The 24,729-nt window shown below is 43.1% G+C and overlaps 2 protein-coding genes across 2 annotated transcripts; both read right to left on the reverse strand.

The window, feature by feature from the left end:
* Window positions 1-185: 185 nt before the first annotated feature.
* tmco6 (transmembrane and coiled-coil domains 6) lies at window positions 186-12,469 on the reverse strand. The gene is made up of 13 exons (XM_063189822.1): window positions 12,088-12,469; window positions 11,846-11,961; window positions 11,282-11,388; window positions 10,718-10,901; window positions 9,429-9,533; window positions 8,400-8,488; window positions 7,489-7,605; window positions 6,960-7,074; window positions 5,955-6,141; window positions 4,842-4,936; window positions 2,215-2,382; window positions 1,477-1,599; window positions 186-575 (listed from the first exon to the last, which is right to left on the reverse strand). The coding sequence occupies exons 1-13, from the start codon at window positions 12,176-12,178 to the stop codon at window positions 561-563; spliced, it is 1,512 nt and encodes a 503-aa protein (XP_063045892.1). The 5' UTR covers window positions 12,179-12,469; the 3' UTR covers window positions 186-560.
* Window positions 12,470-12,576: 107 nt separating this feature from the next.
* LOC134440297 (neurofilament heavy polypeptide-like) lies at window positions 12,577-22,988 on the reverse strand. Its single transcript, XM_063190316.1, has 11 exons — window positions 22,768-22,988; window positions 22,515-22,576; window positions 22,374-22,425; window positions 21,997-22,042; window positions 21,358-21,431; window positions 20,908-20,953; window positions 20,709-20,782; window positions 20,086-20,347; window positions 17,601-18,920; window positions 15,759-15,856; window positions 12,577-13,371 (listed from the first exon to the last, which is right to left on the reverse strand). Exons 1-11 carry the CDS (start codon window positions 22,882-22,884, stop codon window positions 13,309-13,311), a joined length of 2,214 nt encoding a protein of 737 aa, XP_063046386.1. The 5' UTR covers window positions 22,885-22,988; the 3' UTR covers window positions 12,577-13,308.
* Window positions 22,989-24,729: the final 1,741 nt, after the last annotated feature.

Raw genomic sequence — 24,729 nt, forward strand, 5'->3', positions numbered from 1 at the left:
TTCAATAGTTCATATGTTCATCAAGACCATTTGGTGCACGTCAGTGTTGCTGTGGGAAGTTAATTATGCTTCATTAATTGGTAGTGTAGAAGACTAGTAGTTATGCTTCATTTTACATATGAGCGCACCAACGTCATGCAGAGAAAAATAATAAGAGATTATAAACTAGCAAGAATACCACAATGTGTAGCCAAATACTGATTTATTTACAAATACTACATACAAACAAGAAACCTTTACATTTTCCACAAGTTAACAGTATTCATTTTCTCAACAGCTGCTGTCTAACATTGAATGCTTGGAATCATTAAATAACTGGTCATCCATACAAAATGCATTAAATATATTTTCTTTGACAAAGGTCATGGTTACAAATAAATAATTCATGAGACAGATTAATTTTTAATCATGATTGGTGTTAAAAAAGTAGGCCTACACTGTAATTTAGTTGATAAGTGTAAATGTCTTACTTGACACTGAATGAAGTACTGTAAATGTATAAATATGTTAACATTGAGGCTCTTTCACAAAATTGAGATGGACGTTCTTGCCGGCATATCCTATGATCCATCCACCTTGAGGGGGAAAAGAGAAAAAAAAAACATTCAAATATCTACGCAATCTCTGTCCACTGTAAACTTTGTCAATGTAAAAGAAGAGCAACATCTACAATGGTGTATGTATGTACAGTACTTCCTCGTGCAGAGAGATCACAGTACATCTGCAATTACTTGTGATGGTGGTAGTGGTATGGCTTCCTTACAGTATATGTGACTGACTAGACACAAGAAAAACAGGCTGCAAGTAAGCCCAGAGGCAAATGGAGTTAATCATAGATTCTGAGTGCAGATTCTCAGCTTTACAACGATACCTTTACATGGGAATGGTAATACCTCATGGATTTATGACCTTTTGAATGTGTTCACTTCTTGAAGAAAACAGAGAAATAAGCTTTGATAGTTTCTCTTGCCCATAGAAAAGACAGAACGTTAGCTTTTAGATAAACCAATACTGTTTTCTGAAGCATTGAGTAGGTTCTTCGAGACCTCAATATACACATTCTGCAAAAAGAAGTCACAAAAGGGCCAGTTTCTCTATTTCGCTCTCAAAGACCTGTGAATCTGGGTTTGAAATCCAGTCACACATGTGTCTGGACTAAATTGTGTCTGATCTTTGGTGCAAGGGTCCCATTCAATGCTCAGCCTGTGGGTACCATTCAATATCTAACGCCCCGTCCTGTTTTCATTGTGGCCTGTGATGTGCAGCAAGACGTCATTGATGATAGAAGTTTTATTCAATATCTCGCAAAAGCACAATACAAAGGTCATTTTCTCATTTGCAAAACGTTGTTGTGCACACAGCGGGGAATCTATTGTTTTCTCCACGGAGGCGGGGCGTCAGCGAAGCATAGACGGGTGGTCAGATATTGAGTTGGACCCTGTGTGTGTGTGCATGTGTGCGTGCATGCCTCCTTACCACTGGCTGAGGTAATAGGTGGTCTATGATATGGGACGCTCTCAGACGCAGGGGTTCCTCACTATTGAACAGCATCATTTCCAGCACCGGAACTCCCTTCAGCTGGACAAACTCCTCTGCCACCTTGACCCAACCCAACAAGCAACACCACATTACAACATTACAATGTCATGTGAGATTGTCTCTGTTCAGGGGCCTCTTGTACTTGCGTGGATTTCCTACTAAGTCATTCCATATGTGAAAATCTGAGAAAAAAATCGCCTTGAGTAATTCAGATGCAGCAATTAACAGGTTTCCATGCACATTGCCATGGTACCTTAGCCTGGGAGTCTCCATGCTGCCTTGCGCATTCTTTTCGAATTGCTGGACACGATCGATCGATCACACTTGTGATTAGTCTGGATTTTGCAGCCAGACAAATGGTACCTCTGATTTCACGTGAAATTGTGAAAAAGTGAAAAAGAGGACATGTACTTTTTGATGTTAAGTCAGTCTTAATCCATCCAAAGGTTTGCGTGAGAAATCATGTACGTAGCTTTTTTGTGCGCAAGCAAGTTCTGTGTATCAGCCCCCACCAGGTTATCGTTCTCATAAACTGTGAACAGCAACTTCAGAGATATGATACCGTCCAGAGACATTTGAAATGCTGGTATCATTTATTGTATTACCACTAAGAGTTTCACATAAACAGTATGAATGTGGCTCAGCGCCACATCCCCAAGCATTGCCATAACCTACCTGTGCACTGCTGGCCACCAGTAAATAGAGCACCTCCAAGCTCAGCGTGACGACCTCAGTGTCGGCCATCTTGAGTGTGGCGCAGAGGGCAGGGAGGAGCCCCGCCTGTGCCAGCTGCAGAGACGAGGCAGTGCCCTGGTATGCCACATTACCCAGCGTCCTCAGCACCTGCACACAGGGGAAGCAGGGTAACGATAATCAGACATCTCCCTTAGTACTTTAAGCTTCCTGTGAAAAGTGCTGTACATAACTTCTATGTCTTATACAGTGAGTCCAATAAGTATTTGATCCCTTGCTGATTTTGTTCGTTTGCCTACTAACAAAGACATGATCAGTCAATAAATGTTATGATAATATGTATTCTAATATGGAGAGACAGAATATCAAAAAGAAAATCCAGAAATTAACTTAAGAGAATATATATTAATTTATTTCCATTTCATCGAGCAAAATAAGTATTTGATCCCCTGCCAACTGATAACAGTTCCGGGCCCACAGACCAGATTCGGCACTTCCGATCAACTTGTCATCTGAATTAAAGACACCTGTACATACTAACATGCATAAACGACACATTGAATCAGCAGAATCAGTCCATAGTATGAGTGAATCAGTCACACTCCTACCTCACCAGCATGGGAAAGACCAAAGAGCAGTCAAATGATATCAGGGACAAGATTTTAGACCTGAACAAAGACTAAATGGGCTGCAAAGCCACAAGAAAGAGACTGGGTATTAATGACTTATTAATGACCCAACTGTTGATGCATATCCTCCATAATGTGAGGAATGCAAAATGACAATCCATCACCCTGTCTGGGGTTCTATACAGGATTTGACCTTTTTTAGGGATTTCATAATCATGAGAACACAAAGAAAGCACCCTAGACCTGGACGGGATAAACTAGGCAATGATATCAAAGCTTCTGGGATCAAAATCACTGAGAAAACTATTGGCAGGACTTGATGCCACAGAGGTTTAAAATCCTGTAGTGCACACACGGTACCTCTACATCAAAAGGAACCTGTGCAGTCCCACCTGAGGTTTGCCAACGGACATCAGACTGGTTTAGGATATGATAAGGAGGTGCTGTAGTCAGATGAAACCAAAATCAAGCTGTTTGGCATTAACACAATTCAATGTGTTTTGAGAAAGAGAACTGCTGTCTATGATCCCAAGAACACCCTCCTCACCATCATGCATGAAAGTGGTATCATTATGGTGTGAGGGTGTTTGTCTGGCCAAGGCACAGGACAACTTCACATCGTCAACGAATGGATGGAGGGAGACATGTAATGTGCAATCCTGAGTGCAAACGTCCTTCCCTCCACCACTACACTGAAAGGTGGGCCATTTTTGGATCTCCCAACATGACAATAATACACAACATACAGTCAAAGCAACGAATGAGTGGCTCAATAAGAAGCATGTGAAAGCGAAAGCCCATTGGGAAACTCCAACTCCCATTGTCATTGTGACACAGCACTCCACAGCACACAAGTGAACACTGCACACTGCACACAACGAAATTGCATTTATGCCTCACCCGTGCAAGGGGGCAGCCCTCAGTGGCGCCCCATGGGGAGCAGTGCGGTGGGACGGTACCATGCTCAGGGTACCTCAGTCATGGAGGAGGATGGGGGAGAGCACTGGTTGATTACTCCCCCCACCAACCTGGCGGGTAGGGAGTTGAACCGGCAACCTCTGGGATGCAAGTCTGACGCCCTAACCGCTCACCCATGACTGCCCATATTAAAGTCGTGAAGTGGCCTAGACAGTTTCCAAATATTAACCCTATAGTAATTCTATAGAGGGAACTGAACCTCCCATTTGCCAAGCTTCAGCCACAAACTATTAATATTTTAGAGATAATCTGCAAAGAAAAATGGGAAAAAATATTTTACTACTACTATATGCACAAACATTGTCATCATCTTAGAAGCATCTGACCTCAGTGTTAGACAACTAGGGCTTTGCCACAAAGCATTTTATCTTCTTTAGCTAGAGGGGTCAAATACTTATTTGCCTAAATTAAATACAAATAAATTAAAATATATTATTTTAAGTTATTTTCTGGAATTTCTTTTTGATATTCTGTCTCTCCATGTTTGAATACACATTATCATACATTTATAGACTGATCATGTCTTTATTAGTGGGAAAACCGGCAAAATCAGCAAGGGATCAAATACATATTGGACTCACTGTAATGGCAAAAATATGACTTCTCCAGTAGTGGTATAAACTTGAAATCAATCTCAGTAAACATTAATTCTTGAAAAAAAATGTGTATATGGTAGTTCATGTTTTGCTTTACAGTACAGTAGTCCAGTAGGCATGTCATGGTATGCGTTTATGTGTACGAGTGTGTTTGTGTCTCCCTTCTATAGAGTTACTGGAGGTAATTTAATGTTCCACAGAAAACTGCCGTCCATGAAAGCGAGTGTATGCGTGCACGCACACGCAAATGTGAGTGTGTGTGTGTGTGTGTGTGTGTGTGTGTGTGTGTGTGTGTGTGTGTGTGTGTGTGTGTGTGTGTGTGTGTGTGTGTGTGTGTGTGTGTGTGTGTGTGTGTGTGTGTGTGTGTGTGTGTGTGTGTGTGTGTGTGTGTGTGTGTTTCCCTCACCATGGAGTTGATTCCCTGTGAGAAGGGCATGAGCTGAATCAGCACTGGTACTAGACCGCTGCACACCACAGCAGAGCACCACGCCGCAGAGTCCGCTACAGAGGAAACAAGAGGAGCACAGCGATGCTAAAAGGCTCATGTTGTAGTTTAATTGAGGTGTTCCCGTGCAGTCCACCACTCAGGTCTCGAACTCACCACCTCCTAGTCAACGCATGGAAGGCACAGCACAATACCACTGAGCTAAAAGAGCTAAAGGCTCAGTGCTACCGATACTGTATGAGACTTCAGGAGGGAGGTTTACTAACGTTCCACACCACACTCTGCTAGTTGGCCTCCGTTACAGTAGTCAGTGAAAAACAAGAAACTATGAACTGTGTATGTAAACTGGCTCTTCCCAAATGTAAGATTCTGAAAAGCTTGTCTCAGGTTCACTCCCAGGTCTGGTGGCCAGCGCTATTAGGAGAATCGGAGTGAGACAGGCCAAATAAAATGGCTAGGCAGGATTTTCACAGATGTGACCAGGTCAAAAAGCGATTGTTGTTTCACAACAAAATTGTAGACTTAACCACATAGCGATTCTCTGCAAGATGAACAGAGATCAGTTTTATGGAAATTCATTCGTGGCCAGGAAGGACAGACAAGTGGTTGATGAATCCACGTCCAGATCTGTGAGTGAGGCTTTGTGGAATCACAGATGAAGTACGAGTCATGTTAGTACTGTGTATGTCCATGATTAGGTAAAGATGGCTCATGAACATGGAGGGAGGTTGGACAATCTTTACACATTCCATGTGCATATTCATGGAAAATGACATGTTTGCGTACAACCAGCAGAAATTTTGATGCACACCACCTGACAATGTTACATACTGGAGACATACTGGAGGCACACAGTGCAAGGAAACAGAGGAGTGTGGAACATCTCTGGAAAATTCTCATTCCTCCAAGAAAATGTTATTCAAAAAATAGTTTTTAGCAATTGGACGTGACAGGACTGAACCGATAAACCTCCCAAGTTGAGAAATCAAAACCTCTTTCAAACTCCAAGTTACCTCAGAATTAAACTCTTTGGCGAAGTGTGGGGATGCTTTAGTGAAAGTGAAGGCTTTTTACCGGTGAGGTTGTTGAGGACCCAGAGGCTCTCCCTGGCCAGGGCCGGGTGTGTGTGGAGGAAGCCCTGAGCGAAAACACACAGCGCTGCCAGGAGACGGCAGTCTGTCACGCGCACCTCCACAAGCTCCTCACACACACCCCGGTGAACCAGCAGGTTACCCACACAACGCAGCAGGGGCCAAATGAGCTGCAGGAGAGAGAGGGACAGACAGAGTGGAGACACAGACAGGGGTAGAGAGAGAGGAGTGAGAGTGAGAGTGAGAGAGCGAGAGCGAGAGCGAGAGCGAGAGAGAGAGAGAGAGAGAGAGAGAAAGAGACAGACAAACAGAGTGGCGACACAGACAGGAGTACAGAGAGAAGGAGTGTGTGTGTGTGTGTGTGTGTGTGTGTGTGTGTGTGTGTGTGTGTGTGTGTGTGTGTGTGTGTGTGTGTGTGTGTGACAGAGAAAGGCGTAGTTGGAAACAGAGAGTGAAAGAGCAAAGTTGGAGAAAAAGTGAAAGAGAATGGAGAGAAATACAGAGAAGGGGAGATGGAGGGCCAGAGAGAGAGAACAAAAAGGAAGGAGAGGGAGGTAGAGAGAAAAGAGCTTTTACAAATTCCACCCAAACACTTAAATGCATAATTTTGGGGGAAAACACAAATGGCATTACAATCATCTGATTATGCTCAATTTGCTTAAAGAAGAAATTGTAATTTTCCTTCAACCAATTTGCAAGTATAATGCAAACTTAAACCAACAACCGTGCATTTGAAGTGTCTGCCGGTTTTAGTTGCTTGAAGCAAGAACTTTATTTATGTGCTAAGCCAACACACACACACACACACACACACACACACACACACGCACGCACGCACGCACGCACGCGCACACGCGCACACACACACACACACACACACACACACACACACACACACACACACGAAAGGCAAATTGTGAACAAAATCTCATTTGCATACACACACACACACACACACACACTCGGTTGTGTGTGGAAGAGCACTTACTAGTTCCAAGCCCTCAAGAGATTCTCCATGGGTCACAGCTCCCCCTAGCGTCACCAACACAGTACTGCATCTGGCCAAAGCACCCTGACTGACCAGCACAGATGAGCTGCTCTCACTACAATGACAAATAATACCACATTTTATAGGATGAAGTAAGAGCTTCATACTAAAAACAAACATCAAAAGTGTGAATAAACAATTTCCACTATAAAATTCCATATTTATACCAGTGAGTGTGACCATGTGAGATAAAAAGTAAACCCAACAAAGACATAGGCTGTTTCCCAATGTCCAGTGCGACTATCTAGCCTTGCTAGGACGTGAAACGCCCAGTGATTGGATTTTCTTTGGTGAACTCCGCAAAGTATCCAATCACTGACCGTTTCATGTCCTAGCAAGGCTGGAACACTGGACATTGGGAAACGGCCAGTGTCTCTGCTTGATCCATATCAGGCAGTCTTATTCACACACCAAATAAATATGGGTGTGTCCACCTGGTTAGTTTGTTGAAGCTGTTGCTGGTCCTTACCTGCAGCCCAGGTAGTGCAGGCACCAGGCGCACTCGATGGCGGCCCCAATGCCATACTCTGGATCTGAGCTCAGCCCGGCCAGGAGGTGAGAGGTCATGCCAGAGGTCAAAACCAACCTGAGAGCCAATCAGAACAAAGCAGGTCAGTTTGAATGGGGACCCTGACAAGTGCAAGGGAGTGTTTATGCTTGCATGTGTCATGTGTTGCTTTGCTTGCAATTATGGCAATTTAAAGGAACAGACCACCCTTTTTTGATTTTCACATATTTACAGTATTTCCCAGCATTATTCATGAATGTGCATATCATTTTCTTCTCAGTGTTTTCAGTACTTAGATTTATTGGATCAGAATTACTAGTATAGCTTAGCATAATCACTGGAAGTAACTATCTTTAGCATCAATCCAAAAGTCATCACTGGACAGAATTAAATTTCCGTTTTACACTGTGGTGAATTTTATATTAATTTTAAAATGGTTTATAAGTACATTTGATGCTGTTTTATTTTGTACCATAGACTTGCATTACTATGCCTAATTTGGCTATACTGTTAAACGGGGCAATGCAAACACATAGACAAAAATGATATGCACATTCATGAATAATGCTTGGAAATACTGCAAATATGTGAAAATCAAAAAAGAGTGGTCTGTTCCTTTAAAGATCAATATGATGTAACAAAAACACATTGAAAATGGGGTACACTGTATTCCACAAATGACACTTGAACGTGCAAAAAAAAAAGACAGAAAGAAAAACAAAAGAAAAATTGGAAAGAAAGAAAGAGAGTGAATGACAGAACAAATAAGAGTGAAGGGAAGTAAGAACGCAAGACAGAAAGAAACGACAGAAGATCGAAAGAAAGGGCAAAAAAGAAAGTAAGAACAGAGAGAGGAAGACAGGCAGGCTTACGGGACGATCTGCTCCACATCTTTGGCCTGCAGCAGCTGGGAGAGTGTGAAGGCAGCTGCTTCCAGAACCGCCAGAGTTCCACTGTGATTCTACACACACACACACACACACACACACACACACGAGCGCGTACACACACAAAAACACGAGCATGTACACACACAAAAACACGAGCGCGTACACACACACACGAGCGCGTACACACACACACGAGCGCGCACACAAAATGTTGGAATTTAAATGCCTCTTTTGGGACCGCTTCATACAACCAGCAGACTTTTAAAATAGCTACAAATACAAACCTCAGACATTAAATGCATGACAATTTAATGGTTTGATGATTTATGTACGGTACTGCACCAGACATACTTCCTGTGCTGAGGTTGTAGTATGTAGATGCACAGTACACCGACTATTCAGGAAAAGACCTGATGATGTCAAAAAATGAGCCCAAACTTTTTTCAAGTGTGAAGCTTTCTTAAGCCCACAGACAGTAAAATCAAAAGCTGACATTCACCATGACTTGAGAATGATTTAAACATCGCCTGACTTGAGAAGGTCATAAATTAAAGCAAAAAACGTTACATAGTCCTCCTGTAACCATTGTGAGTGGAGCAGGGTTGCTTTTACATTACAAAAGCCAATGGTCATGCACTGCTTGCAGCCAAATGTACTGTAAGTGGAACTCTGCCTGCATGCACTGAGGCAGTGATGGGATGACAGGGTCATGTTCAAGCTTTAAGACCAAGTCAGTTAATTACAACTAAGCTATCAGCCATCATTTTACATAACGGACTCTCCACCCTTACAAAAGCTATTTTTGAAATCACTACAAAGGGAGACTTTCTTCATTCTACTGCAGACAATCCAGCACAACCAGGGCAGAACTCTGAACAGGATGTTGTCTCAACATCGAAATGCCAGTCTGTATGCTGACCTTGAATAAATAGTAAAAAAAGGAAGACTCCCAAGCTGCGCTGGCATTTCTTTTATCATCTGCCTATTTCGCCACTCTTCCAGGTGCTGTACCTGCATGCACTGGGCCAGTGAGGGGACGATTCCTTGAGCCAACAGCTTTTTCCGGATAGCCTCATTCTCTGGACAAAGGTTTCCCAGCGTATACAGACACAGCTCCTGATGGACAGATAAAGGAGGTGAAAGAGTGAATAAGTAAAAACATGTAGTGGAGGATTGTGATGGTTATAAAATTGAATATACATGCACGTATGGTCAAATCAGATTTAGTGGAAAGATATGTTTTTTTCACCACTACTATTGACTTCAAGATACACTCCATCCATTGATGTTAGCAACAGCACATCTGATAGATTCATCTATCTATTAATTCATCTATCTATTCATCTACAAATGGACATATGATTTGGGAGATGGCCTTGGTATCTTGAGGGTCACAGCAGATACCGGTAAATATGATTCCCACACAAGTGCAGAAGAATGTTGGTGCGAGAGTGAATGAATATATGAATTAAACAACCCTCAAATAAACCTTAAAGAAACCCAGAGATTATTAGCCTGGTTACATTACGTTACATTACATTGCACTTAGCTGACGCTTTCATTTATTCAAAGCGACTTACAATTATTATTTTTCAGGGTATTGGTTACAGTCCCTGGAGCAATGTGGGGTTAGGTGCCTTGCTCAAGGGCACTTCAGCCATGGATGGAGATGGGTCAAAGACGTGCAAAATGAAATTGTCATTCAGTGTAACGGATACCTTCTGCTGACTGTAACTGTAAAAAACATGACTCTTTTTATTTTATTTTTTTCCAGTGAATTCATGAAAGCCTCGGCTGTCATCCATTCACTTGAAACAATTTAAAAATCATGTTTTTTTTACCGTTACAGTCAGCAGAAGGTATCCATTACACTGAATGACAATGCCATTTTGCACGTTTTTGACCCAGATGTAGTGAGAGGTCAGGGGGGTTTTGAATCGGTAACCCCTAAATTGAAAGACCAACTCTCTAACCACCAGACCACGGCTGCCCCCACGGCTGGTTCTCACAGACGGTGCATATAGCCTCACTTCCAAGTTCCATCTAAAATGTTAATTCCATGCAGAGGTGTCAAAAGCCAGTTCAGAAGTAAAACCCATGCCACGGTTTCCTTCCAACACAAGGGTCTTCGCTGAGTTGAGGCTGACCTGTATTGAGTACTTATTACAATCAGCTGATTCAGAGCGGGTTGGATCAAATTTCTGGCAGGGTTTTTACTTTCTGACCGGGAATTGACACCTCTGATTCCATGTTCACTGAACAGTCACTGCATAGAGCAAATGTGCGAATGAGCGCCTTACCGTAAACCTGGCGCTCTGTCCGGAGAGGTAGGTGAGGAGATACGGGGTGGCCAGCAGGCAAGCTCTCCCGATCTCGGGGTGAGGGGAGTGGGAGAGGGCGTGCAGGCACTTCCCTGCCTCCACACGACACTGGTCGTCTAAACCAGAGAGCAGCCCCACCACCACATGCATGCTGTTCTCTAGTCTGTAGATAATGCACATGCACACACACACACACACACACACACACACACACACACACACACACACACACACACACACACACACACACACACACACACACACACACACACACACACACAGTGAAGAAAACAATGACTGACAAAGGGATAAATTAATCGGGCCATTACAAAATGTGACTGTAATTAGTCACAATCACAAACCATAGTTCATACAGTACATACAGTGAAGAATGATGATGATTGACAAACATGGAGGCACATTGGGGCATTACAAAATAGGACTCTTTCTAGTCACAAACATACTGACTAGTTCCTTTTGACAGCACTCACTTAAATATGACCTATGGATAACTATGGGCACCTGCTGACTGTTGGCACCTACTTGACGAACATGAGCTGTACATCAGGGTCTCCAAGTGCTCTCCTCAGCTCTCTGAGAGACATCCGCTTGTCTCCACCGGTCTTCAAGCCACGGACCAGCTCTACCAACTGAGACACACAGACACAGACAGACAGACAGACACACACACAGAGACACACACACACACTCTCTCACACACACAGACACACACACAGAGACACACACACACACACACACACACACACACACACACACACACACACACACACACACACACACACACACACACACACACACACACACACACACACACACACACACACACACACCTAGGTTAGGGGATTCAATGCGCATCATCCAGCACACGCATCACATAAGCCATCCTGTGCAGTATGAAAGAGGAGCTGGAGTCTACGGCATCTTATGTGCAAACACTTGAGTCAAGCTACTGTAGTTTTTTTCGTAGTATCAAAACATATCTTAAGCATCAGCAGCATCTGTAGGCCTAGCCTATGGGGTTGGAGCTAAACGACGATGATGATGATGGTTAGGCCTTCCTCAGAGACCTTTTGTTCAGTCGCTCACCTGTTCGCCAGAGGGGATGGTGCGTGTATCCATCGCCCCCTCGCCATCATCGTCATCTTCATGGAGTAGCAGACGCCTGCTCACCAGCTGTTGGTCTCTACGAGCTTGTCGCAGTGCTACAAAGAATCCAGAAGTGATACAGCGTGAAACACGGTCAATCAGAAAGTCACGCGCAAATGAGAAAATATTTCCACCGATCTATCATAAGACGTTATTGTAACAGATCAAGGAGCCCAGCTCACACTTTTCTTGTTCTCGTCTCTTGAGTTTGAAGTCATCAAGTCCAGTGTCTCGAGGTCGGGCTTTATGCCCTACTTCTTTCAGTCTCCACATTTTTAACGGTACATGGTTGCTACAACCATGTCAATGGTGAACAAATAGTCTGAGACAGGTTATTCGAGTGCTTGACGACGTTCTTCAGACAGAATGGTTCGATAGCTGTTTGCCTGAGTAGCTCATCTAAAAGCTCCGGCACTTACATCTGAGATAAAACTATACTCCACATCTGAAGTCCCATGGTTTGTAACTCATAATGTGGGTATAAACTGGCCTTTAGAAAAGAATAAACTAGGCCGGTTTTCTGCCAAAACTTTCAACTATGGAGATGTTCTTCTTCTACTCAGATTACATGGTTGTTCTATACAGCCATGGTGAACTACTGCCACCTACCGGACTGTTATTAAATCTTTTGAAAGAGCCACTTGCTAGTTACCACATAGGACAAAGTCAGGTAGATTTCTATAAAATATTTATTTAAAAAATCTGCCTTGCACTCAAACCACCTGCGACAACAGTCAACACAGAATGTAAAAATAACATTTTAAAACGTATATGTGTTTATACAACATCTTTTAACAATCAGGCACTCTTTTTTTTTCTTCATAGCATAGTGGGTTCTCTGTGATGGTAGCTTTTCTTTCTTTTTTTTAATAACAGATCGTTTACTCCATATTCCCTTAGAACTGTTGCCCTCCCAGTATCCACTGAGTACTGACTATACTGTATGCTGCAAACTACAGTGGGCGATGCTGACGGGGCTAGTTCATCCATAACTCTGTTTAATATCTCACCATTGATTTATAGCTGCTTTTATCTCACATGATTGCTGAATTACTCACTGCACTAACCGTAGAAAACATTCAAAACCGAACTTACATCATTTAAAAATTCACCATTACATCCACAAATTCTTCAGAACAAAGTTTCTTCTTGTTATCTCTTTTGTTTCTGTCACTCTTTTTGTCCATAATTTATTCTATATAAGCCCATTACCATAATGAGTCTTCTTTGCTTTTTTCCTAAATGTATTTCTAAAAACTGTCTCTGTGTGGACGGGTTGGTCTGGAGTCTCGAGTCCAGTCCTGTGGTGCTGCAGTGGGCCTCTGTCTGACAGTGAGGGCCTTTGCAGGATGCCTCCTTTACAGTATAGAGTCCAGCTGTGCTGTGTGGGTCTGGTCGGATGCTCAGGATTGCTCTGGTGACAACATAGTGACAGACTCACTAACCAGTAACTTCTTCTTTTTCTTCTGCGGAGAGAGAAGGAAACAGTAAGCTCAGGTAGAGTTTTTTTCCTCAAGTGTGGACATCCACAAACCATACTTTCTCTCTCTCTCACTCACTCACACACACACACACACACACACACTAGGGTTGTGCCGATAGACGATGTCATCGTCCATCGGCGATGGACAGCTGGCATCACGATGGACAGCCAACATCGTGATGCCAAGGAATTTGAATTTTTGAAGCCGCTGCTATTGCCATCATTACGGTGCTTGGCATTGCAATAAACTGAAACATTACCGTAAAATCCTTAGTAGCAGCGGACTGCGCAGGTAGCAGGAGTGAACGGACCGAGGTTGTCAACACAAGCCTCAAGCAGAGTGAATTTTATAGCTACGAAAAAAACCGCAATGGAATAAAAAAAAAACTTGTGAACTAAGCCCTACTATTGTTTGCTGCATATGAGTTCAAGTAAGTGTCTGATTGCCTACATTTATTTATGTGACCCAAGTTTTTACAACGGAGAGTCAGGCATTGGTTCTCCCTCCGGAGTAGTCTAAAGTGAAAGCAACAAATCGTTCAGCAATTGCGACAGTTTACCATTTCATGTTTAACGGAAATTCGACTCAAAATGTTTAATCTCTCCGCGATGGAGATGTCTTGTGAAGTAGCCACACAAGATTGTAGGCTACACTTCTGATTAGCCCACTGCCAAGAGGGAGCGCAAGCGATTCCATGTCTGCCCGCGTCTTTGTGGCTTCACCGCAATTGTTTCCATTGATGAATTAAAAAGTCTCGCCGTGTGCTTAAAGCCTGGCTCAAACTACACGACTAGCGATTGTGTGTCCGATTTTGGCGTCGGGGTGCACCGCACACTAGAAGAGAATCGCAACTGTCAATCTTGTCGCTGCTCGCAGCCACCGAGACAATGCCCGACGTTCTATTTCCAGTCGCAAATATCAAACACTGTTTGATTTCTACGATTTGCGATCGGCGACTCTTTGAGCTGCCAAAGTTCTGTCTTAGAACGTCGCTCACGACGAGGAAATCTTTCCCGACAATCGCTTGCGATGGTCCTGGGGGGTAACGTTCCAGCGATTGTCGTAAAGGGGGTTTTCAGCCGAGAATCGGCGCGATAGTCGTGTAGTTTGAGCCAGGCTTTAGAAACATTCGCGTCGGGTAATTTGCTAACTCGGGCTAAAATCCATTGCAAAACCTCGAGAAAGCACGCGTGGGTTCTCATCTCTTCCATTTGACAAACGTTCTGGGCTTCCCTGCATGGCTAAAGTTATGTACCGGTATGCAAAAACGCCGTGACACAGCTGGTCTTGAAATAGAACTACGCCGTTAAATAACACACTCTAGTAGCAGCCTGCAGTAGGCTGCATTGCGAAATTTACTGAAAATAAGTTTCCACGCGGTGGAGTTTGGAAGAGCGGGCTTGAAGCAGCTGATGGTGACACGAGAGACAAGAAGGACGATGGGGAGGGGTCGCTCGGGGAGAGTCGCTCTCACAGACAGCAGAGGAGCGACCATCTCTGTTGCAGACAGTAGCGCAGCTGGAGGAGGTTCAAACTTTTTTTTTGTAAGAATTTAAAAACTGTTAATATATTTGACTTAGGCCTACTCTTAAAGCAAATATATTAAAATAATAGCTTATATGAAGCCAAAAAAAATAAAAAGCCAATAATTAAAAAAAAATGTAATAAAAAAAATAATATAACTAACCCCCCCCCCCCCCCCCCCCCCCCCCCCCCAACGACGACGATGTCATCGTCCATCGCATCGTCTCACTGTAAACATCGTCAGCTGCCAATTAGGGGGACATCGCCCAAGCCTAACACACACACACACACACACACACACACACACACACACACACACACACACACACACACACACACACACACACACACACCTGCCGAGCAAGCGCACGCACACACACAAGCTGGTTGAAGTTTGGCTATGGCACATTACATACTGTATATACTGTACTGTACATTACACCAAATGATTGGATAAAATCCGTTCCAATCGTTTTGAACTTGAACAGAGTTCGGTTAACCACTCACACCTGAAAAAGGTGCTCAATTATGCCGGTCCAGATCCTATGTATGGAAGTATTGCGAGGGAATGGTAAGACCAGAGACGATTGATTAAGAGTACAAAGTTTGCTTACATGCACAAAAGCAACATATGCAACTTCTCACGCAAACTTCAGGTGTACTATGAATTAACTAATGCTAAAGAGTGCATGTGCTCTGAATTTGTATTGAATGCACCATCATAATGTCCGTGAAAACAGGTTTATGCATGGATTTTTTTGTGTCTTGGCAGGTTTTCAGATACTCAGCAGGAAATCCATGTACATGTTAGTACATGAGGGCCCGGGCTAGTAGACATGCATTACCTTTTTGGGGGTCTCCTCCTCTGATGGGGCTGACAGGGCAGTAGGGACTGGTGGAGCTTCCTCCTTCTCTCTCTCCTTCTCCTTGTCCTTCTTTTTTTCTATGAGAGGGAAACACAAAACAGATGTTAAGGAGTTTTATTTACTTTTTAACTGTCTTTTTGCTGGCTAAAAAGGACTGTGTTGAAACAGGAGGTCGTTTGTGTATTTGTCCACTAGTTTTGAACCGCTTTCTTGAAAAACTCTTTCTTGCGCAATAATCATTATCAGGAGGTAGCACAGAACGAGAACACAAGGTATTTTGTTTACATGTGCATGATTGCACTTTGCGGTCATGAAACCGTGTTCTTTGTCATGTACTACTTTTTCTTTTAGCTCCTTTCAATCTTTCAAACACGCTTATTGAGTAAAAAACTGTTAATTTTTATTTATTTTTTTATTTTTTTGTACAAAATACAGTGGCCCTCAGTTATCAAACGACGAGAATCATACGTACGTCGTGCATACATTCTTTTTCTACAACCAGTTGGCATTTACCAAATCTCATCGTAAGCGCAGGAAAGATGAAATCCTACGACTGCTCTCAGACGGTGTACGCCGTTTTCAAGTTGGACTTGAGATGACTATGATCACCAACTTGAGCAGCAGTTGTAGCGCAACAACTCATTATCATAAATATGTGGCCTACATAATTACAAAATGGTTTTATATTGTATATTTTCGGCTATAAGCCAACGTCTACCTGTTGGAATTGGTGCACCCTTCCTGGGAGCGCTGCGTTAATTTGGCATGTAGGTCAACAACTACAAGAGACTTCTAATTTGTGATTTGGCGTGATGTGTGAATATTTGTGCATACAGCCACGTATTGGAATGTGCCTTCAGACGTGGGATCAATGACCGACGTCCTTTCTTTTTAACAGCTGGGAGTTCATGCACACATCAATCAATAGGCTACATAGCCTACCTACAGTAATAATCTCCCGGTTGAGTTGCGACGTTTGATCGCACACAACTACTATCCAAATATAGGCCTACTACACCAGACACATGTGTGTCCGATAACACTTTCTAGACCTAGTCGTCCATAGGTGGTAAAAGAGCTATCCCCTCGAAGGACTGGAGCGCAGGAGAGAAGCAGGGCACACATGAGCGCAAGAAGGACAGCGCACTGGACATGTAAAACTCTCTTTCCCCAACATGTGGTTTGGGCACTGTTTGTTGGCCAGTTTCACGTAGAATCCTTTTCTTGACCTCGTTTACAAAAAAAGGTTTACCATCATACATTTTTAAAAAATAATATTCATAAAAAAAATATCTTCATTATGTCTACTGTAGTCAATCAAACATTTCATTGTAACCATAATTATTTGGAAATCAATCTCTACCCTTCCATATTGAGAACCGAAACACTGTTGACTACTGCTGTTGATTATTTCCACGTGTTATTTTGTTGTCTACCTCGCGTAAAGCCCAATTTCAAGCTGTCAATCAACCAGAAACGTGGATGTTTTAGCCGTCTCTCCATGTCGCAAACACCGTTTCAGAGAAGGTGTGATTATTCTAATTACGATGGTTTTCAGACGCTGGATTTATCAACAGCCGCTCACTCTTACGATGAGATTGGAGAGGTACACATGTTTAGTAAATCTCACGTGAGCCTCGTCATACGACGAAATCTGCGCTCATTTCTGCGATGGTTTCTACGCAAGTTTGATAAATGAGGGCCAGTGTGTGTATGCTTGAATTGTGTATTGTGATTTCAATATGGTGGAACTGAAAACAAACTTTTGAGGACAATAAAATATTTTGTATTTGTTGTAGATTCTGGACAGGCAATACTTACTTTTCTTCTTCTCTGAAGTTGGCTCTGGTGTGGACTCAGGGGCCAGCGTCTGCGGTGCAGCTGGGGTCTCTGTCGTTGCTGTAACACTGTCTTGGCCTGGCTCTTTACTCCTCTCCTCCTCCACCTTCTCTCTCTCCTTGTCTTTCTTCTTCTTTTTCTTTATTTTCCCCTCCGTCTCCAGGGGCGCCGTCACCACTTCTTCCGGCGTGGGCTCCTGCAAAGGCGCCACCGCTCCTTCCTCCTGTTCTTTCTCTTTTTTCCTCTTCTCTTTCTTTTTTGCCGGTGTGGCTTCGGAAGACGCATCCTCTTGAAGTGTTACCTCAGGAGCCTGCTTCACAGGTGCCAACGCTCCTTCCTCCTGTAGCTTCTCCTCTTTTTTCCTCTTCTTCTCTTTCTTTTTCGCCGGTGTGGCTTCGGAGGATGCATTCACTTGAGGCGTCTCCTCAGGAGCCTTCTGTACAGGCGCCTCCTGTTCCTTCTCCTCCCTTTTCCTCTTCTTTTTTGCCGGCGTGGCTTCGGAGGATGCATTCTCTTGAGGTGTCACCTCAGCAGCCTGCTGCACAGTTGCCACTTCCTCCTGCTCCTTCTGCTCTTTTTTCCTCTTTGTGTGTTTCTTTTTCAACGGTGTGGCTTCAGAGGACGCATCCTTTTGAGGTGCCTCAGGAGCCTGCTGTGTGTGTCCTGCGTTGCCCTCTGGGGTGAGGTCCTGACCCGGAGGCTTCTTCTTGTCAGCCTTGTGTTTGCGGTGCTTTGAAGGCGTTTCCGCATTCTGATCACCAGGTGTCACTGCATCAACGCTTTGTAAGGGGGTCCCCGTACTCAAGACGTCAGAAGTGTCTTTACTAGTGCCGTCTTCTGTGGTCGTCTTGTGACTTTTTGCCTTCTTCTTGGGGGTCTTGACTGGCGTGGTAAGGAAACTGCCGTTTTGCAGCTCCGTTACAATGCCAGGATTGGTGTTGTTGACTGCAGCGGAGTCTGGTGTTGTACCGTCGGCTATGGTTGCCTTGGGTGTCTTGGGTGCTTTGGGCGTTTTGGGTGTTTTGGGGGCTTTGGGTGTTTTGACGGTCTTTGACGGGGTTGTGGTGTTTTTTTCATCTGATTTTTTAGTTGACGGGCTTTTGGCTGGCTCCGAGGTGGGTGTTTGTGCAGGCGTTTCTGTTTGTGTGTCTGTCGCTTCTGCGGCGGCCTTCTTTCTCTGGGCAGCAGTAGTTCTCGGGTTCTTTGGCGGCGCTCTTTTTCTGGGCGCCTTTTTGCTGTTTGACGGACCGTTGACGCCGTTAACGGAGGCAAAGGCTTCTTCCATTCGTGCTATGTCTGCATCTGTAATTAGGAGCAGATGTTGGAAGAGGGGTGGGGGATTAAAAACAGAAATCGTTTTTGGTAATAACACAAACAACCTTTATGCACAATTCCAGGGGCTTTTTTAAACAGAGTACACAACCATTGAAAATGCCCATAATTTGTGCACACCCCCTCATCTGTCCTCATGTTCCTATTCTAGCTCATTATTAGTATTCTCCCTCATGACTGTTCAACAAGTACAGAAGATCTCCTATATTCATAGTTCAATTTGTACAGAACATTTTTCATAAACTATGTCTGGTGGAGCTAGTTAAAAATTCCAGCTACTCTGCGCATCATCATTGAACGCTGTAGTAGTCACTGAAAAAGACTTTACCATAGCACTAAAGTTGATGATACACAGGCCAACTTTTTGAGCAATCTGTCTGGGCAACGATACAATAAGATGTTTTTTGACTGTTTATCATTTAATATTTGTATTAGGAGAACTAAGATTAGCAGCAGACAACATTTTCAACCATTCCATCAGAAAATGAATAGCCAATCATGATGTTGCCCGACAACATTCCTAAAAAAGTTGCCTTCAGTAATATGCCTACATTACGCCATTGGTCAGTGTCATTTTGGAAATAGCAACTTTATAACCGTGGGCCATGTCATATCAGATCTCAAGTCAGAAAACAAGTAAAGGAGTTGCACGGAAATGCTGAATGCAATAAAGAAAAGCTGTACTAACAGTGGCTGAAAAAAGTAAAAAGCAGACAGACCCGAAACGTTTGTATCCCAATCTGGATGCGAAACGTTTGTATCCCAATCTCTGATGGATGTTTACTTTTTTGGCTTTTGTTAAATACAGTTATCTGATTTGCATTCAGCTTTTGTGCGTGACTCCCTTTTCTTGTTTTCTGACTGATCATTTTTGGAATTACGCACAATCGAGATGCTCAAATAAGACAAGGGAGCGGATGCCACCTTCACCTGCTGTTAACAGATGAAGTCCCAACTATCTCTTTCTTGAACGGTCTGAAAATAAAGTAAGTAGTTAAGTAAGTACGTACGTTTAATTCATAAACCACATTTAAAAACGGCGAGAACTCGCCAAAGTGTTGCACAGTGTCAAACTAAAAGTTAAATAATAAAAATTAGCTTAAGGGGAGACATGGTCATGCTGCACATTGCAAACCTGTGAGTTGCAGAGCGAACTGCTTCCATTTCTCCACATCCAGACTGCTGTCTGAGTCGGAGTCATCTGCTTGAGTGGAGGAGGAGGGGGCAGGGGCAGCGGGAGTTGCAGTGCCACTGGCAGCAGAGATGGCGGTCGCATCAGCAGAAGTGGAGGTCGCAGCAGCAGTGGCTGCCTCCGGTTCAGAGCCTTTCTTTCTCCTCTTGGCCTTTGGCGCCGAGGCATCTGATTTCTCTTTTCCCTTGGCCGGTGTGCGTGTCTCCTGAGGACCAAGCACAAGAAGTAGGAAACAATAAGACAGTCAGTCAGTCGAGCGATGACAAGTGTGTGCAACCCCCAGTGTCTCACTCCGTGCCACTACAGTATAAAATGGTTACATCCTTTTGCATAAGCATGATCCACTACAGTATAAAATGGTTACATCATTTTGCATAAGCATGATCCATTATGTTTGTCATGTTAGTAGACAGGTCTCTTCTTAGTCAAAATTCACTTTAAAAGCTTGTATCCAACAGAAATTACAACTTACAAACCATTAAACAAAAGTCTATTCATACAATACAATCAATGACAACAGCGACGATAATGTAATCATAAACCTTACAGTCTGCATAGCCACATACCTGAGGGGTCTTCTTTGCAGTGGCCTTGGTGGTGTCTTTCTTTGTGGCTCTTTTTACTTTAGGTGATGGTGATGCTGTTCAACAGTAACAACAAGACATATTACCACTGACAAGTTCATAAGATCAAACATCACAGTGGTTGAATGTGGTCTGTAAACTTTAAAGAGACTAAATGTCCAAAAATAGCTAAAACACTTACCAGTCTTGGGATCCGTCTGTGCTGGTGTGCTGGGGGTAGCTGATTTCTGGAAAAGAAGAGTGTGCACACATACACAGGCACACACACTGTAAGCATACAGATATGTTCTTTTGAAATGTGAAAATAGTTTTCCTATGTGAAACAAAATTTTGGTCTTCCCCAAAAAGTGAACCTGCAAAAGGGGGGGTCGTCTTATATTGTCTTCTATTCAGGTCAAAACAGTACATCATTTCGCATCAGCTGCATTACCTCTTATGTCCATGTCTCATTATTACACAGGTCCCTTTTCAGGGCAAAATTCATTTTAAAAGCTTGTAGTAGCAAAAAACATTACAAATAACAAGGCATTAATCAAAAGTATATTAATACAATACAATCAATGACAATCAATATCAATAGCAATGATAATGTAATTTTATTGTAAATCTCACACCCTGTACAGCCGCATACCTGAGGGGTCTTCTTTGGAGTGGCCTTGGTGGTGTCTTTCTTAGGTGCTCGTTTTCTTTTAGGTGACGGAGATGCTGTTCAACAGTAACAACAAGTCATATCACCACTATGAGACTCGAGACATTAAAGTTTAAACATGTGTTTGTTGACAACAAGGCACATACTCATACTATACAGGCAATCATGGATAAGGTTAGAGCATCTGACCTGTGGCCGAAGGGATGCTGGTTCGATTACAGGTTTGGTGTGAGCAGTGAATAATCAGCATGCTCAACCCATCCTCCTCCATGACTGAGGTACCCTGATCATAGTACTGCCACACCACACTATTACCTTGCTGAGGGATCAGTTGGGTTCCCCCTTGCGTGGCTGAGGCATACATTCATAATTGTCATGATGAGCCATACAGTAATTGCAGAGATTCTTTAAGTATATAGAGATATGGCAGCATAATAGGTTTCTATGGGCACCTAACATGACCAGGTTAGCATTGATAGAACAGTCCTTAGGTCTGCTTAAAGGGGGATCCCCCCCCCCTTGCAATAATATAACCCCGAAACAATGGGCCAATGGAACCTCTCTCTCTCTCTCTCTCTACTCTCTCTGGTAATTGTGTCCAAAAATACCAAGAACACTTACCAGTCTTGGGACCAGTCTGTGCTGGTGTGCTGGGGGCAACTGATTTCTAGAAAATAAGTATGGACACACACACACACAAACACTGTAAGCATACAGTTCAAAACTAGGTTACAGCAAATCTAAGCACTTCTGTGTTATACAGTACAACAGATTGATATGATGTAGCAGTGTGAGTTTTCTGCCAGGCAGTGTACACTTCAAGATTCAAAGCATTGTCAAATCAAAGTCAGACGTGCATACAGCTCTGACAACAGCAAACAACAATAAGCAATTCCTATCCCAAAGACACTGCAAGCTTTTCGTCTGCAGCCATAATTGGCATAGCCTAATTTTCAAGGCTTTATTACGTATTACGTATTGTGTATTTGTGTATTTACCTTTGAGTCTTGCTCGCTAATGGTAACTTTTTTCCTTCCTCTCCTCGACCCCCTAAGTCCGAAACATAGTGACAGTAAGTAAATATTCACCAATGACATCACTGTGTTTTGGATTTATTAACACTTCACTACACTACTCACACAGTCCATTTGTTGTAGATATCGCGTAACGACGTGCTTGGCTGTGGAACAGTTTCGCCCCCCTGCAACACACACACAGACATCTTCAACTTACAGTAGCCTGTAATCATGCTCGTTATGAAGTAGCTTCTAATAAGTACGTATTTGCTCATTATGAAGTTTGGAGAATAAAGCAAACGTCGGAACAATTTAATGGTGGAGCTGACATAAACGCAGCTCTAATTCATTGGCATGAAAGTGTAAAAAAGTAAACCTTGGGTATTTGCTTTTTCAGCGACTTGGCTGCTTTCTCGAAACCGCTTTCCTTGAGGTGCTGGTAAATTAATGGAAGTAACGCGTCGCTACACATTTGTTTCTCAATAGAAGCCATATCGCAAGTGAATATAAATAGTAAATGTTGCTACTGTGGATCAACACCACCACACCAGCGCGCCCATGTTGTGTCCCACGTTGTTGCACTGTAACCTTTGAACCGTGACGTCACGACGGTCATAACGCTAAGCACTCTGGTAAATGTTGTTATTCACTCATCTGGCATGATACCGCTTCAAAGACTGCTTAGATAGCCTATAAAATGGTCATATGCGCGTAATTTGGATTTAATTACTACCACCTTGAATCAAATTTGTTTGTGTAGTAGAAACAGGAAAGTTATCTCCGTGGATGCATGGTGGGTGTGTGATTCTCCAGTTTAGTTTTTAGAAGAGTGAATTAATTAATTAATTAATTAATTAATTAATTAATTAATTAATTAATTAAATAAATAAATAAATAAATAAACAAACAACAACAAACTACATAGCCTATTACAAAGGAACATGCATTTGAAGACTTATGCTACTGTATCATATGGCCCATGCACCTGTTATAGGCCTACATTTTGAGCTGAAAGTTTTGCCTCACATAGCATATTCAGTTTTGGCGCATTCGGTTTGCTTACCTGGTTCGTATCAGGCCCACATCTTCCAGGCGTACTGTCACAGGTAAACCTACATACTGGTCCGGATCAGAGCTGGCGCGGATCCACAAAACGCCTGTGACTGCTCTGCGGATCTGCTGAAAACAGATCTGGCCCGAAACAAATTGCTGTCTGGGATGAAATCATTGTTCAAATGGTGGAGGGGAGTGGAACAGCTGTAAAGGCCTACACCAATGACGTCTACTATAACTGCTACACTCTCTGAAATGTAGGCTATCTTGTGCTTTAAAGCAAACAGACTATGTGAATACACATTCACTTGACTAGGCCTACTGCCAGCCTGGGTGAAGCCGACTGTTGACCCTGTCAAACAGTCTGGCGAAAGCAAAGAGGAATCCGTCTCCATGGAGGGTGGGAGATGGTCTATCATTTAATTTCATTGGCGTTTCTAATTGAAATTCAAATTCAAATTGTGCTTTATATTAGCATGACTGTTACGATATAGTGTTGCAAATGCATACAAATTAGACAAAAGTGTGAATAGTGTTACCTTATCCAATCAGTAACGGACTTCTTGGGTGAGTTCTGTGTCACCACTCTCAACTGTTTGCTGATTGGCTAAACAGTGAACGAACCGAGCTAAATGTGCAGAGCCAAAATCTTTGGGTGGAAGTATATAGGATGGCGTCACCACAGCAAAAACCAACATATAGCCTAGCCTACTCCACAATAAAACGCAATTTATCTACATTTTTTAAAATTCATTTTTTAAATGATGAACAGAATGCAGGAGATACTTCATGTTCCACGGTCTGCTGGTGATTCATGCCAGGGCAGGACTGGGACAAAATGGCCTGGGCATTTTTGTCCTGACAGCCCCATGCCCCCCTGTTTTTCTGATTGTTTTTTTTTCACTCTCTATATTAATGATGGACTAATGTGCTGTGCCATCTAAATAGTTGACTGGTCCCCTGAGGACTGTTGGCCCACGGCGGAAAATGTCCTGTATGCCAGATTACCAGTCCAGCCTTGATTCATGCCTTCGGCCTCCCTCATGGCTATGGATGTTGAAAGGGATTAAAAGGAAACTGTGGTGGAGGTGCGATCCAACATGGAAGGGAGTATGACAGTGAGCACCTCACACCCCTGACTGTTTGCTTCCCAATTTTAGGGGTTTGGTTTCTTGCTCAGTGTTTGTGTAAGGCCAAGGTCTTGTTTGAGGCACAAGAAATGAAAAAGAAAAGAAAAATACCATTACAGTTTATAGCCAAGCAATCACACACATACACACATAGT

This window comes from Engraulis encrasicolus, chromosome 23 (genome assembly GCF_034702125.1).
Source record: "Engraulis encrasicolus isolate BLACKSEA-1 chromosome 23, IST_EnEncr_1.0, whole genome shotgun sequence".
NCBI lineage: Eukaryota > Metazoa > Chordata > Actinopteri > Clupeiformes > Engraulidae > Engraulis > Engraulis encrasicolus.

What these genes read in the sequence shown, in the direction of transcription:
- LOC134440297 (XM_063190316.1), bottom strand. Translation starts at nt 22,884, where the DNA reads ATGGCTTCTATTGAGAAACAAATGTGTAGCGACGCGTTACTTCCATTA. An exon ending in CTCCAAAGAAGACCCCTCAG is followed by an intron (nt 20,954 to 21,357) that starts GTATGCGGCTGT and finishes CTTCTTTTCCAG; the next exon opens with AAATCAGCTACCCCCAGCAC. An exon ending in GTTCGCTCTGCAACTCACAG is followed by an intron (nt 18,921 to 20,085) that starts GTTTGCAATGTG and finishes TCCTAATTACAG; the next exon opens with ATGCAGACATAGCACGAATG.
- tmco6 (XM_063189822.1), bottom strand. Translation starts at nt 12,178, where the DNA reads ATGTGGAGACTGAAAGAAGTAGGGCATAAAGCCCGACCTCGAGACACT. An exon ending in GTACAGCTCATGTTCGTCAA is followed by an intron (nt 10,902 to 11,281) that starts GTAGGTGCCAAC and finishes CATTATCTACAG; the next exon opens with ACTAGAGAACAGCATGCATG. An exon ending in CTCTTGAGGGCTTGGAACTA is followed by an intron (nt 6,142 to 6,959) that starts GTAAGTGCTCTT and finishes TCTCTCCTGCAG; the next exon opens with CTCATTTGGCCCCTGCTGCG.